At 41.6% G+C, this 16,764-nt stretch overlaps 1 protein-coding gene across 3 annotated transcripts in view; it reads right to left on the bottom strand.

Annotated features, from left to right (window-relative positions):
• TANC1 (tetratricopeptide repeat, ankyrin repeat and coiled-coil containing 1) overlaps positions 1 to 16,764 on the bottom strand; it is a 243,278-nt gene that overhangs the window by 159,567 nt on the left and 66,947 nt on the right. For 2 of the 3 annotated variants that reach the window (XM_023259370.2, XM_045034837.1), the window contains one exon: positions 2,804 to 2,883. In XM_023259370.2, coding sequence (XP_023115138.1) covers positions 2,804 to 2,864 — 61 coding nt within the window. In that variant the 5' untranslated portion in view covers positions 2,865 to 2,883. Of the gene's footprint in view, positions 1 to 2,803; positions 2,884 to 14,668; positions 14,821 to 16,764 lie in introns of all 3 variants that reach the window. The other variant, XM_045034838.1, reaches the window with a different exon arrangement.

The raw sequence follows: 16,764 nt of genomic DNA, 5'->3' as shown, positions 1-16,764 counted from the left end.
TCAGAGCAGTCTCCATAGATTAACCAGCTTTAATTTACAGAGAAACTTAGCTATGATCTACTTATATAATGAGAGTTGGCACTGAACTTAACATACGAATGGTCAAATTCCAAGTATTTTCCTCAATCATCTTGTGACATAACTTCATCAAGATTTAAAATTCCATCTTCTTTGTTCCCCAACTACCACAACCAGATTCTAGTTAAGAGAAAAAAGGCACATACCATACAGATGTTTTATGAGAAATGTTCCCATTGCTTTTTCAAGTTGGTTTGCATTAGTGAAAAGCCATAGTGTGGGAATTATTATGAAGAAATGATTCAGAAAAAAACAGTAGTTGCTCTTAACAACCAGAGGGGGAAATGAACCCAAAATCACATGCTCTAAAACTGGAAAAGTTACAAATGCAAACTATGTTCACGGTCTGGCCCTTCTGAAAGGCAGGGTGCCCCACATCATTACTGTACTGTTATTTTACTGGCACTGGTCAAAGAGCATCGTGGGTCTGCTGTGAAAGACTCCATTACAAAGGAGGGAGTTTTGGCTTGGAGATCCAGGCCAGTGGTTGGGCAGCTCCAGCTAGACAGACGGCTTAGGACCCAATTTCATGCTGAAAATTCCAAAGGCATGTAAAGAAGCAACTAACAAAGTCCCTAGCATGAGTGTCAGACAAGCCAAAACTGGGGAGGGAAATTTTTTTAAACAGCTTTCAGAGAAATCAAAAGCAGGATATTTTGGCCTTGCCCCAGCAGAGGGTGAATATCCTCCTGGACAGAAATCATGTGTACTGAAAAATCTCTATAGTAACCATTCTAATTAATTATTCAAAAGGTAGGGATTGGTTTTTTAAGATTAAAAGCAGAATATGGTCTCTTGTTTCTATCGTTAAAAACTGGTTTCTTTTTTTTGTATCTGCTATACAGGTATTAATGAGAAGCTTCTAATAGAATCTTAACAGTAACTTTACAATAAAGGGTATCTTTTTTTAAATATTTATTTGAGAGAGCGAGCATGAGCAGGGGAGGAACAGAAAAAGAGAGAGAGAGAGAGAGAGAGAGAGAGAGAGAGAGAGAGAGAGAGAGAGAATCCAAAGCAGGCTCTGCACTGACAGCAAGAGAGCCGGATGCGGGGCTCGAACTCACAACCGTGAGATCATGACCTGAGCCAAAGTCAGATACTCAACCAACTGAGCCACCCAGGCACTCCTAAAGACTCTACTTTTAAAGTAAGTTTGACATTTTGCAGACTTTTTGGTTTAAGGGTTAATTAATAGAAAATGTGTCTAAATTCCATAACTAAAAAGTTTAAGCCCACCTATTCTCTTAAGTACAGAAACAACACATATTAACATGATCCTTAACATTACATAACATACATTATGAATCACACACACATATTACATAGTAACATTATGTAATAAAAGCTATTGCAACATCTTTTCTAAAATTTTTTTTTAATTTTTTTTATTTATTTTTGAGACAGAGAGAGACAGAGCATGAACAGGGGAGGGGCAGAGAGAGAGGGAGACACAGAATCGGAAGCAGGCTCCAGGCTCTGAGCCATCAGCCCAGAGCCCGACGCGGGGCTCGAACTCACGGACCGCGAGATCGTGACCTGAGCCGAAGTCGGACGCTTAACCGACTGAGCCACCCAGGCGCCCCGCAACATCTTTTCAATTGAAGAGTTAACTATAATTCAGTGATGTTTTGGTAATAAGTGTACTTATTTATACTTTAATAGAAATTACAGGACACCTGGTGGCTCAGTCAGTGAAGCGTCCAACTCTTGATCTCGGCTCAGGTCATCACCTCACCATTCATGCGTGAGACCAAGCCCCGTGCTGGGCTCTGCACTGTGAGCATGGAGTATCCCTGCTTAGGATTCTCTCTCCCTCTTTTTCTCTCTCTCTCTCTCTCTCTCTCTCTCTCTCTCTCTCTCTCTCTCGCTCTGCCCCTTCCTGGCATGTGTGCGCACACAGATGCTCTCTCTCTAAATAAATAAACATTAAAAAAATAGAAATTAAAACTGCAATGTTATTCAGTATACAATAACTCAGAAAACCAGCCACTCTCCAACTCCAGATCATCGTGAGTTTGCAGAGTGAAATAGCACATCTTGGGGAAATCAATCAATGCTAACACATTTTTTATTGTACAATAATGGTAAAAAATATGTAATTTTCCTAGCAAAAGAAACAGACCACTAGTGGCCACCAAAATAACCTTAGAGGAGTTTATCACATGGAATGCAGTGAAGAGTCACAATGACTACATATGCACCAGAACTCTATCAACAGGAATCAAATCCAAGGCAAATTAAGTAGCTCTCATCATAATGAAAACTAGCAGTCTGGCACTGAGTGAGGCTACACCTGTTAGGCGGAAAATCTGATACTCAAAAGAGGAGGACCAGTCAGCCAGCAGTTGGTCAAACATATAAAATGAAATCGTGTGTGGGAAAAGGGAAAGGGCTTTCTAGAAATCAAATTCCTGGACACACCTGCTATCCCTCCATGTCTTAACTCTGACTGCCTCTGGATCTGAATGTTCTGTTAAAATTATGAACCTTCCAAGCGTTCTGCGGAAAGGATTTGGTTCGTAACCCAAACTCAGTTTTCAAAGTCACTTCCCATAAAAGAGCTCAGAAATGTATTTAATTTCTCATGGCTTCCAGGATTATGTGCATTCTCACCCAGAGCACTCCTTGGGACCCATTCCCGATGCAAGGGCATCCGTCCAGCCTAGAGTGAGCAGGTGTTGATGTCCCATACCCACCTGCTTGTTCAGCTCATTCCTGTACGTACCTGTCTCCTTCCTGCTCCCCTTTCCTCCCTCTCGGCTCTTTTTCAGCACAGCCTTTAACATTTTCAACACTCTTTTGCTTCTAAAGAGAAAAGGAGGGGAGGGAAGAGGAATTAAGGGTTATGAGTTGGAACATAACTTGCATACTGACACAAAAGATAACCTGTGCCCTAACACATTGCTTAGGAGAATATAAAGGTACCTTGAGTTTTACATTATTTTTCTCTGAAGAGACTAAGATGGGAAACTAAATGCTAAAGACACAAGGAGTATTTTATAACATTTAATGAAGTGATCAGAAGTTCACTGTCTTGTTATAAAAGTTTAAAAAAAAAAAACTCACACCAGGGCATTCTCAGCATTCCACATCTAATTAAGGTTACTAGGCTAAATCTGGGCACGTTACTGTAAGATGTTTGGCACAGGAATTCAGGTCTCCTAACCCCAGTTCATCAAAAGAAAACATTAGAACAGAGAATCAACAAGATAATGGTTAAGAAGAAAGCTACATGTTTAAAGGCACGTTTTGCAGATGCTACTGATTATATAACCACAAGGAAAACGTTTTGTAAGTTTATCAGATTAAAACATAACCTTATAAACATTTATAAAATAAATACAATGGAAACACATTTTAAAGCTGATGTCAGGGGACCCAATCAAACAGCATACATTACAGTGGGTTTTTACTACATATAGTTAGGACTTGGGGTAGGGGGTGGGAGGGTTGGGGGTGGGGAAGAAAGTAGAACCGTCTGTGGTGCTACAGCTGAATCCTTTAAACGATAAGCTGCATTTTTAAACAGGGTTGTACTGAGCATGTAAAAACACCACAATGGCCCAGGCCTAAGATGAAACCTAAAACCATCCCTATAGCAAAAGACAGACAAAGGGCCATTATTTCATCGCTGAGTCTCCAGTAGCTCTCTTCCCTCCAGGAACTCAGAGGAGATGGCTGGACAACTCCCAGTGGTCATGAATCCGAGTAGGTTGTGTTACCCATCACACCGTTGTTAACGCACTAAGGACAGGAAGGTGGAAGGCAAGCAGGTTGGTCTTGGAAAAAAGGAGACAGACAGAGAGAGAGAGAGAGAGAGGAGAGAAGGGAAGGGAAAGAGGGAGAAACTGCTGGGGAGAAGAGGGCTCCACCTGCCTAGTGAGCTTGAATGCTTGAAATGGCCTCAATGTAACTAACACCCCGCACAACTGCTCAATCCCAGAGTGAAACAGAGCCTTTGTGGGGACCACGGAGAGCCAAGAGTCTCAAAGTGCTGCCATTCACAGAGTCACACAACATAAGCACACAGCATGACCTTCTATCATTTGGTCCAGGCCTGTATTTATTTTTCCAAGCCCTTTGTTTCCCTGACGAAGAAACAGAGACCCTGGAAGGCTGACTGCCCAGGGTCACACAGCTAATTAACAGCAGGGCCAGAATCCAAATCTGCAGGCCCCCAACAAGGGTCTTCTCCTTCCAACACTGCCTCTCCTCTCAGAAAGTGAAAGGGCAAGAGCAATCAAACCAACAAACAAAAATCAACAACAAACCAACCCACCCTAGAGATACCAGGAAGACAGTATTTTCAGCAGAATTTGGAGAAAGCTAAAGTTTAATGGAGTTAAATCACTTTACAAAACAAGTCTCCACACACAAAAGGCTTACAGCCTAATTTTTTTTAAAAAGTCTGCTTCAGTGAGGGGCACCCGGGTGGCTCAGTCAGTTGAGTGTCCGACTCTTGGTTTTGGCTCAGGTCATGATCTCACAGTTTGTAGGTTCATGCCCTGCATCAAGCTCTGTGCTGACAGCATGGAGCCTGCTATGGATTCTCTCTCTGCCCCTCGACCCCACTCAGGCACACCCAAGTTCTTTCTCTCTCAAAATAAATTTAAAAACTTAAAAAAGTTAAAATGCTACTTCAGCAAAGATTTGGGTTTCACCTGAAGGGCAAGCACTGAACCTGGGAAGACCACCAAATTGTGGCAACACCAATTTCTATGATCATGCTTAAAAGAAACACTGAAATATGTTGTGTAAAAAATGGTGGACAAAATTCAATAATAGATGCCTGCTAAGCTTAGATTTTTTCTTTTCCAAATCAATCAACCTTCAAGGTTTGTCATTTAACAAAGACAACATACTTCAAAAATAAAAGAAAATTATTGATGGAGTCGTGCCAACAGAGCTTGGCTATGGTCCCTTAGTGAGCTCTCCCAGAGCCCTGTACTTCCCTGGACCACAGACTGGCTCAGGCCCCACCATGGCAGTGAGGCTGCCCCTGATTAATCACCCTGGTCATCTCCAACCCACAGCATATCTGCTTTGCCATGGGAAAGACATGTCCCACAGGGCGAGGACTAGGAGACACAGGCTTGGGCATCTCATCCCAGACTCCCTGGATGCCTACTTTGGGGAGCTCAGCTATTTTCAGGATAGTCACATCTTCCACATCAGTGGTCTTGAGTTAAGTGAAAGAGGCTATCAGATAGCCACTGTAATTTTTCTTCCCAGTTCCTGCTTTCCTCCATAAATAGCAAGTCAAGGGGGAAAGCTTAAATTTTTTTTCCAAGACTTATTCGAACTATGACCTGGAGAAACTTTAACTGAGTGTACCTGAGTACAAAAGTAACTTCAGCTTCTATTTCTTTAAATTATATACTTTCGAGGAAGAGAGAAAAGACTAGCCCCTAGATCAGGCTCTGAAATTCTCTAATGGGGTAAAAGTTGCTATAATTTTCATTTAAAAGAAAATAAAATGTGAATAAATAATGTTAACCCTAGACAACCAATGACCTGAAGTGACCTCGATTTCCTTATTTTCCTACTATCATTCAACGTCTAAGTTTCCCAAATACCATAGGTTCTTCCTTTTAAAATGCCCAGAAGTTAAATAAACTACCAAGCTTACTTTCACTTTTTGGATTTCTCCTTTAACACAAAGTCTTTGGGGATAGGCACAACATCTCCATGTTATGTGTTAGCATTCTACACAGTAATTACAATGATATGCAAATTATAACAAAGATCACCCTAAGTAAAAGAGGGAGGATTTAAATGCAAGACCAAATCTGTTCTGGTTTGCAGTCACAATGGCAGCATCGTAACCATGACCACCTTGTCTGAAATCACAGAGTAACATAGCGTTAAAATTCTCCTCTTCTGGAGTGCCATACTGCTTGTTTACACAATTCCAAGTAGAATCTGTGAGCTGAGGGCAGGGACTATGCTAATTCTTTAATACAAACAGAAGCCAGAACACAGGCTTCGTACCCACTCTGTTCTCCGTATTTGTTGACAGATTTAACTAGGCTGCAATGAACACAGATGAGCGACTTCCTCCAAATCAAGCAATTAGCCAACATTTATAGCAGTTTATAAGTTACAAGGAACATTCCTATAGATTTTCATTCACAAGAAACACAGAAACAGAAAACACAGTTAAATTCATGTGACATCAGGCAATGAGACAGTAGGGAAGGAATGCTACATTTCCTAATACCCCTTCAAGTCAACACCTGAATTAACCTTAAAATCTCCTGGTAACAAAATCTTATTATCCAGTTATCCTGAGTTTGTATGCACTCCACTAGAAGGAGCATCTCCCATCAAACCATATATCTGACCTCAAAGCAACGCTGTTTCTGAAGGTGGCTCCCTTTTGCCAAAATTAAGCAAACCAAAATAGCAATATTTACAAGTGAAACACTGAAAACTAAGTTGTACATAATTAAGGATTTTTTTTTTCCCCAGAAAAGGGAGAGACATCAAAAATATCCTCACCTTTAAGGGTTTGAAAATATTTTTCCACCCTCCTAAGGTCTGACTTATCGAAATAATAGCCATGTCCTCTGGTGTGACTACCTGTGGAACTTTCTTTGCATTAGCAATCCTCAGTGTTTATTAAAAGAAAGGAAATGTGTGGTGGCAGTGGGAGGTCTGAAGCACCCTTCAAGATAAATAATATATAGAACAGGGCAAATTAAGAAAACAACGCAGCAGAGACCACAAAAGGAAACAAAGGGGCCTGCTAGCTGGGGCACTGGCCCTTGGCTGGAAATTCACGGAAAATTACATTATAGAAGCTTCCTGAAAGCAAGAGTCACATCTCAACATTCTTTTAGAGCTCCCACGAAGCTGGGGAAAAAACAACCCCTGATGAATACTTGAAATTCCAGTAGGTCTCTCTCCCTGCTCTGGCTCCTGGTGCCCCGTGCCCCCTAACCCCAGCTTTTTTTCCCCCTCTTATAGTAGAAGCCGCCTAAGAATCAAGAGACCTAATCCCAGCTGTGGCCCACACATTGTAACTAGGAACAAGTCACTGAACTTCTCCAGGATTCAGATGCATCAGCCAGAAAAGGTGGGGGAGACACTGGGCTATAATTTATTTCCCAAGACACACAGGCCCAATCACTCACTCTTCTTTATTCAAAACCACTCTACAAACTGTACCTCTAATTCTGCTGTTCTTTTCTTTAGTTAGGCTGGTCATAAGCAAAAAGACTTCTGATTTGAGTATGAGTTATTAAATGCATAGTAAATTTACAGTCCCACAGAATGTGAATTTAAAAGATCTATGGGCATGAAGTCTCAACTCAAATGTTTAAATTCTGATGCACAAATTAAGTGGAAACTATCAATTAGATTGAAATCACTTTCAACCCATATTTTACATATTCTGTAGGAAGGTATACACATTGTTTGGGGAAAAGTTTCTTAAAAAACAAACAAACAAACGAAAACAAAAAAACAAAAAACCTGACTCTCCTAGAGCACCTGGCTGGCTCAGTCAGTAGATCATGTGGCTTATGATCTCAGGGTCATGAGTTCAAGCTACACATTAGGTGTAAAGATTCCTGAAAAATAATAAAATCTTTTACAAAATTAAGAAATTAAAAAACCTGACTCTCCCAAGCTGGTATTTCAAATTACTAGACAATTACTATATGCAAGTTTGTTTAAAGAAGTTCACATTTTGTGAACTAGTTGGCAAAAAGAAATTTTCACTTTAGAAGCAAAACAAGGCTAAGCTACTTCCTTCTGACTGCAGGAGCTTTTTTATTTTGTGAAGAGATTTGTTCAGCCCAACTTGTCTACCTCTTCCATAAAGCCTTCCCAGGCCATAGCCATAAAAAGTTATCTTTAGGGTTGCCTGGGTGGCTCAATCAGTTAAGTATCTGACTTCAGCTCAGGTCATGATACGTTCAAGCCCCACGTCAGGCTCTGTGCTGACAGCTCAGAGCCTGGAGCCTGCTTCGGATTCTGTGCCTCCCTCTCTCTCTGCCCCTCCCCTGCTCATGCTCTCGCTCTCTCTCAAAAATAAAGAAACACTAAAAAAATTTTTTTTGGGTTATCTTTAATTCCACATCCCACTTTGTACTGATATATGGTTATGACACAAAATCATGCTGAAAAATGTTAATTCTACAAATCCCTCTCAGCACCTTGTAATGTACCTTATACATAATCAACACTAGGTACATTTTTTAAATGAATGAACAACAGGTTGTCATGGAAGGGAACTCAAAAATCAATGGCAAGGGGTGTGGACTAATAATTTAAGATTTTTTCCAGTACTAACCACTGGTTTCCAAGTTTATGGTCAAAGTTATACATTTCCACAGCAGGATCTGTTCTTTTATCAGGCCTTCAGAAGGTCACAGGGAGGTTTTATTTTGGTATTTCAAATATGCATACAGCAGGAAAAAGTACAATGACAGAAAAATCAAACCCTGAAATCAATACATTCTCCTCCAACCAGGAAAAACTCAGATGGGAAGATAACCAAGGGCAGCACTTCTGGCAATAATCTTTATGCCTCCTGGGCCAATGGCTGTTGTACAAGATTGAGCACCAACCTTACAGAAAGCCCCTGCTCACCCAGAAGCTGTCTTCGGTTTGGAAGCTCCCAACCAAGCACATACCTCCCTACTCCAATAGCAATGCTCCTAACTAGAGCTCCTAACTAGAAGACAAAGTAACCACCATATCGCTACCACCACCACCAGCCAGACATTCATAGATATGTAGATCTATTTGAGAAAGCATAGGCATTTCCCCCGAGCCCACTTCAGAAGCTACCTCAAAGCCCCTCCTACTCCTGAGGCCTTCTTACCCACCTGCTTCCTCCTCTAGGTCTGATGGTCAAACCCTGCCCCACTCCCCACATCAGCACAGAATTTGTATGGTCACTCCAGTACCACTGGATACGTTGGGGAGGAACAGAATTTTATTCCATCTGTAATTCTCCAAGGGAAGGGTTGTATCTCAAAATAGACTGCCATCCTTTAATAAATTTAAATAAACGTAATAGTGTCATTTAGAACGCAAGTCCTGGGGCGCCCGTGTGGCTCGGTTGGTTGAGCATCTGATTTTGGTTCAGGTCATGAGCTCACAGTTCGTGGGTTCAGGCCCCGCATCCGGCTCTGTGCCAACAGTGCTGAGCCTGCTTGGGATTCTCTGTCTCCTTCTCTCTGCCCCTACCCCGCTCACACTCTCTCAAAGATCAGTAAACATTAGCAAAAAACTTTTTTTAATAAAATGCAAGGCTCTGAGGATTAGAGGAAATTGTCCTGACTCTCCTGGGCCAGCTGGCAGCAAAGAGAGACAGGGTTACAACCTGATTTTCCAATTAAGGAATCAGCCCTATGCTTGGAGTTTTTCATTTTATACACTCCTAAGTATTTGTACCAAGCAAAGGATGCGAAGTCAAACATAATATGATGGAAAGGGAAGAAAATGATATTAACAAACATGGGCAGGAAGCTAGGAGTTCATGCCTCCATTTTCTCTATAAAGTAAAAATAAGGTATGAAAGGAGCAGTGAAGGTTGAAAACAGCCCTTGCAGAAGAGAGGAAGGTAAGCACAAGATTAAAAGGACAGCTGAACAGCTCTGACTGCCCAATCTAGGCTGCAGAGCAAGCCATGGCACCAGATCAGAGTGTGCAACTGTATCCTCATGCTCAGCCCTACGGACCACCCAGAGGAGAGGAATGAGCCAGCAAATGAATGTCCAGCACAGGAGCTCCAAGACTCAGAAGGGTGCTCTTGTGATGTGCTGAGAGTGGTACACCATGGAATGAAGGCTAGACAGGGAGGGAGGGAGGCCCCAAGAGGTCTGATAGCCAGACAGAACAGGGACTGTGTCTCAAGGAGATCAAAGAACAAAACAGTCACACTAAGTGAATGAGGAAGTTGAAAAAAAGTCCAGTCCTTCAGAATAAACTTTTAAATTTCGGATGTGGAACAATTCCAGACAATGATAAAGGTCACATGACGGCCAACAGCACTGTTTGGTAAAGTGGAATGTCTTCAAGCCCAGGTTGCTGGAAGCAAAGAAATCATGGAACTTGATTCCTGGTGTATGGAAGGGCCATTCAGATGCTTATTACAGTAATGGAGGCAGCATTTGGGATATCAACCATCACCCGAATAGCTAGTATTTACTAAGTTTTACTATATACCAGGTAAAGTGAAGAGTTTTACATACATATATAATCTCTTTTTATCCTCAAAAAAAAAAAAAATCCTGTGAGATAGCTTACTGATTTTTTTTTTTTTTTTTATAACCAAAAGAAGCAGAAAGGCTTAGAGAGATTAACAACTTTCTCAAAGTTACACAATGTGTAAAGGTGGAACTAGAACTTGAAAGCTCAGGCACTGACTGGCTGACTCCAAAGTCCTCAATGAACTGGGGGGAGGGGAGGAGGGGGACAGGGAGGTGACCAGGAGAGTGCATAATACAAGCTTCAAAGACAAGGTGGCTTTTGCATAAGGGTGAAAGTGTAGTTGTTATGGGTCCAGCCAAGGAGAGCTGGGAGAAGGCCAACATCAAGCGTGAGCCCCACTGGCCATGAGGTCAAAAGCCCAAGGTCAAACCCAGGGTTTGAATATGAACCACAGTCTTTGAACATGCTTCCTTCCATCCTCTCTCACACAACTCTGTAGAGGATGTAACTAGGGTCACAGGATGCTCCCCTGTAAGGTTTACAGCAACTGGAGACCCAAGCCCTGTTCCTCACAATGGCAGTTAGCTCTATAACAACCACACTGATTACATTTTCTTCTCTTTTCCCTTCTCCTTTCTGGGAAGTTTTCCACTTGTGTCATTTAACAGATCTATGAGCTCCCAGCTTACACTGACTACCTTCTTGATGTATAGCAACTACAACTCCCTTAATAAGGATAGAAGGCATTATGTAAACAAAATAACTTTGGGCTAGTTATTTCCCCTTTTATGGACTCCTGTATCTAACAGGAATACTGCTCCCTTTCTGGCTTGACTGGACAATCAGGCCTCTTCCACCTACAGGTGCTGTAATTTCACAGGGAAAATTTTATTTCTGGTTCATAAGACCACTGTAATCATAGTAGCTGGTAAACCATCACTGCTAAACCATCACTGCAGATGAAAAAAGAGCCCCTCATTGGAGTCTATGGCATGGGTGATAAGCCTTTATAGGAAAGGAGAAGAGACCTTGAAGACATGTCAGAAAGTCCATTTTTCAAAAACTGCTAAAAGGTAATCAATCAATGCCAGCTGAATGAAGTCTGGTATTATAAATCTAAAGAAATTAAATTTTTTAAATTGCACTGCATCTGGCCTCAAAGTGAAAAAGGTCAGACAACTTCAAAGATGCTGTGAAAGGCAGCTATTCATTACACAAAGATCTCTTGCTTATGTAGCTGACAGATGGATCCTTCACTTAAAGCCCTACAGAAGACATCAAAATCCCTCCTCCACTCCTGTCAGTGATGTGCTAGGATGCTCCAAACAAGGTTATAACCTCCCCTCCACCAGGTCCTAATTTCATTAGCATGGGAGTTCCCAACACCCAGTGTCATTTTTTTTAAACTCCCCTAGGTGATTCTAATGTGCACCCAGCAACACTTATTTAACACTAACTACATACCAGGCCTTGCTCTAAGCACTTAGCCTACATATATTGTTATTTAATCCTTACCACCACCATCCACAGAAGGTACTATTAAGATCCGGATTCTACAAAGGCAGAGAGAAGCTAGTGATTTGCTTGGGGTCACACAGCTCAAGGGAGCAGAACCAGGGTGTGCATCCAGATTGTCCTGCTCTAGAGCCTAACTATATAGTCCCTCCTATGCCTACTTTTTTAATTAAAAAATGAGACAGACTAGCTCCCAGGGGCCTGATGAGATGGACAGACAGAAAAAAACTGCCAAATAGGAGGAAAAAAAAAAATCATCGTTGGACACACACACACACACACACACACACACACACCTCCATCCACAGAGCAGCATCCCAGGTCTCAAACCTATACTGAAAAAGAGTCTGGCTCTATTGAGAGACACCTACTGTCCACTTGCTCAAGTTCTGCTAGGCATCCAGGAGTTATTTCAACCACCAGTGTTGTCAATATTTGTGACCTGGAGGTGTCATGCTACAAAATACATGCTAGAATAAGCAAGTTCTTCAATTCCTGACCTCCCAAAAGAACAATACTGGAAGATGGGCCATATTGCCAATGGGGGAGAGTATTTGGGATAGAGACCTCCATGTCACATGGGCAATGCTTCCCCTATTCCTAACATCCAGAAGTTAGGAACGGGGTATTCAAAAGGATCTCAAAAATCCCATCCCATTTCTCACTGAATGAATTTCATAAAACCTGTTAATAGGAGATGGGGCAAGGAATGGCCTGGTGCCCAGCATTTCTCTGGGCAGTTTTACACAGTCCAAATAGACATAATAAGGTTTTAACTTTGGATAGAAAAGTTCTAAAATAAACTAGGGTATGCCTGCCACAATAATGCAATGGAGAACTCACTGAAACTAATACAAGTCACACAACATCACCTTTTCCATAGCTACAGCAAATATCAACACACGGAGCACTGTGTATTCTTTTCTGAAATTTGTAAGGGAAACCATTGTTGGCCATAAACACTCGTTGTAGTAAGCCGTCTTAAGGGGGACTGCTACAGTGGGCCCTAAGAAAGGTCACCTGGAAATAGGGGATGGTCTTATTTTATCATTCACCCCAAGAGCCCCAAAATGGGGGGAAGTCAGAGCTCCAGATGATAAAACTCAAAGACAACTAGGAAGCAAAAGCCGAATATGTTAAGACTTTTTTTTTTTAAGTTAACTAATCTAGTCTCAAAGCAAGATGAGAAAGACACAAGGATGCCATCCAAGGCAGAAGCTTATGACCTTTTAAGGGACACGGACTGCTTCAGCAATCTAGATCCTCTCATGAGAATGTTTCTGAATGATTCTGATGAAGAAAATACGCTTACAAAGAAAATCAGTTACGCTGAAATGCACATATAAAACTATTTAAGAAGCAAAGATGTGATAATAGTGATGTGTGCTTAACACATACATAACAAGACACAGCAGCAGGGCTAACAGCTACTGTAGTTTTCTAAGCAATGATGGGCATAAACGATGGTTTAAACTATTTCCCACAATGTGATACCAAAATCTGATTTCTACTTGCCAAAGCCACAGGTGCTACTGTATGCTGCATGTTTTCATGACTTAAGGAAAAGCCACATTCTGGTTAAAGGTTGTGAAAATAAAGATGCAAATTTTTTTCTCCATCCATCCACATTCACAGAACCCCTGAAGTGCATCCAATGATCTCAGGATTAGGAACCCTGACTCAAAGAATCAGAGTCAGACTCAACAGGACAATTACTCAGACTTGCTAAGTGGTCTGCTAATAGCCCAGGAGCTTCCAGACAAACAGTAGCTCAGTTTTATCCCACTAACAGAACCACTGAAATTCAGAAAATTAAACAGCAATTTACTGACTGGCACACATTAGCAAGATGGGGTATTTCACGTATGCACCACTCCTAGCAATTAAATGCCAAGTCCCATGATTAGTGTTCATAGTAATCTATAAAAGTTCTACTTAACAAGAAAGTCCATCACCACCAAATTACTAACCCACCCACAATAACCAGCCTGGCACTGCAGGAGAAAAAGACCTGTGGGGATTTACACCGTGAGACAATATACAAAAACAGGAAAGCCAGGTTGGATATATGGGACAAGTGTATTTTATTATGGTGTTGTTTTCTTGGATGCTCTCCTTATCCTTTTTAAAAGTGTTTAAGGTCCAGCAAGTATAGTCTTCCAATTAACTGGATCAGGCTTCCTAGTTAAGGGTGATACCCAAGGCTTGGCTTCTCCCACGCGCCCTGCCTCATACGGTCAGGCCATTCCCCAGCTGTGTGCCCTAAATCAGGGGATACCCATATGAAGATAAATATAATTCAGAGTCCAAAATACATGGACTTAACATTGGGCTATTGCCAGTTTCTCATGGATCCTGGGTAACTGAGACGGTTTTTGTTTTCATGGCTAGGACCTACAACAACAGCTGCAGGAGCGTAATACTTTTTCTAGACTAATAAAATTACCTAAGTCTGGCTCACAGTTTCAGCTCTGGCAGCAGCCAAATTTCCCAGGAAGATGCAAGCCTTGTGTAGCTGTAGAAGAACCAGGAGGGTAGCGCTGGGCTAAACTGGCAGCATTCAAACCCGACCCAACAGCAAACACTTGGGCTAAATTGTGAATCCCAGAGTAATTCCCTATGCATAGAGATCACAACTGTTATTATTTTTAGGAGTCCCACAGAAGTTTGGTCAAACCTATGAAGTTCAAGCTTTACACGTGAAGTTATGTGACATGCTACGTATGAACATCAGATTGTTTTCCCTCTAAAATGCAGTGAAAGGTTCAATTAAAGTCCTTAGTAACTCTGCAGTGAAACCTTTGATCGTGGATTCTGTCGCCACTTCTCTTAACACATACCAACAGTATGAAGCATATCTGAGACCTAAGGAACAAAATCACTATTGTGAAGTCACACATGCACATACCTATATATACACAGACAGATCCCTTTTCTTTGAAGCTGGGGGAGGTGGGGTGGGAGGGTGAGTTTCAGATTCTACAGTCTCCAAACTGAGAAGGTTCCTTGTAGTTGCAGCACAGTTGACAAAGTTATTTCCTAAATAGAAGTGTGTGGTCCCTTTAAGGAAAAACATCCCAATTAGAACCCAGTGAAAAACAGGAACACATGTTTCTTGAATGACTCTGAATTAGAAACAGTGGATGTGAAATTGTTCTAGATATAATGAAGATGTTGCACAGATGTACTAACTTTCCGTGGTCTCAGGGAAACATCTTTCTCGTACAGAAAAATATGTGAGTCTACAACAAAGCTGGATATAGCTTTTTAACTATCTGGTCCTTGTTTTTATGCAAACTTCCCAAGCCGACTCCCTTCTGCCTTCTCACAAACCTAATAAAACACATATTTCAATGTATTGATAATTCACTGAAAACCACAAAGCCATTCATCTCTGATTCAGACTTACGACTTTTTAAAATCATCTCAGTACTTAAACCAATACTGTAAATTTGTTACAAACATAAGACCTTTACTCCACAAATCCAACAAAACATCATAAAAATCACAGCCCAAGTGGAGACACAAAAGCACCCTTCAGCAGGCACGGTTAAGTTTTTCCACAGTGAGGGGTCCTGTTTCGTCCTCACAGCAAGAAGGTAGAACTCTCCTTGTTCTCTCTGACACATAATGAGGCTGAGACAGAGAAACTCAGCGGCCTGCCCCAGGCCACCTTCGCTCTGAATACGGACTCCACAAGAACCTTGCCTTTGGCACCCTAAATCTTAGATCCCCAGATTAAATGATGTCCAAGATCAGCCTCTATTGCACAGAATGGGGCCTCTAAAGATAGCATTATGAAACACTCCAACGTGTTTGTGATAATCTGGTTTCATTTAAAACTATTATCATAATGTATTCCTCAATATTTCTACTTATACTGCCGAAGGAGAAACTGAATGCTATTATCGCAAACATCCAGTTCCAAACCCATCAATCTCAGCTCTTTTCTGTGCACCATTTTCCTCGGAAAAATTATCTGAATACCCACTTCAACAGCTGCCTTCACTCAGGCAGCTCACAAATACGGTTTCCCCATTGTTTTACCTGTGCTGCTGTTCCAGTACTCTATTTCCAACTTGCTGACATCAACCCTGGCAACACAAACTCAAAGTGTCCCAAACTAAACTCACCTTTCTCTTCCCCTGACCTCCAACACCCACTCACCAGGCTGGGCTCCAGGTTCCTGTTGATAGCACCACCCCCGCTTAGTCTACCAGACTCAAGCCCCCTACATCCTCATGGCCTCCTTCCTGGTCTGATCAATAACCAATCAAATTACTAAGTCTCACGAGTTCCAGCCCCTCTCCACTCCCACAATTCTGGGGAGGTCTTCACTGTATCCCCCCCACTGGACTACTTGGGGAGCCTGCAGCCTAATTTTTCTAACTTCAGGTCAGTTAAAGTGCATCAAAATCCCCTCTAGGGCTTGCTAATAAGGCAATTGTGGAGTCCCACTGCCACTGATTTTTAGGTCTGGTTTGAAGCTGAGACATTATATTTCTAGTAAGTCTGAGCTTGTGAAGACTCTGCTCCTCAAGGTCCAACGCCTGGGAACCACTGCCTTAGACTCTCCTGACTCCCTTCCCATCTCACATCAATCCTTCCCAAATTTTTTCTTCATGGACCAGCAAAAGCCTTTTTAAATCTGAAACTGTAGGCTTCTGATAACTAAGTGGGTACAATAGGAGCTACTATTCACCGAGGACCCACTATGCTTTAGGTTACCTCTGTTATATTCTAGTTAAAACAACCCTACAAAATACAGCATTGCCTCCAAAGTTACAGGGCAACTTTGTTAAAAAAAAAAAAAAAAAAAAAAGGAGAGAGAGAGACTTTGAAATGTTAAGCAATTTTTAAATTCTACAATGACAAATTGGTTTTGTGTATTTATTAAAGGGGACACTCTCCTTAGAAAAACTTTTGTTATCAAAATTTGATGCAAAAGGGAGAAGGATGATGGAAAACAAAAAGTATTTCCTTCTCAGGACAGGGCAAAAGGAG

This window comes from Felis catus, chromosome C1 (assembly GCF_018350175.1).
Source record: "Felis catus isolate Fca126 chromosome C1, F.catus_Fca126_mat1.0, whole genome shotgun sequence".
Classification (NCBI taxonomy): domain Eukaryota; kingdom Metazoa; phylum Chordata; class Mammalia; order Carnivora; family Felidae; genus Felis; species Felis catus.
This window is presented reverse-complemented; position numbering and strand designations above follow the sequence as displayed.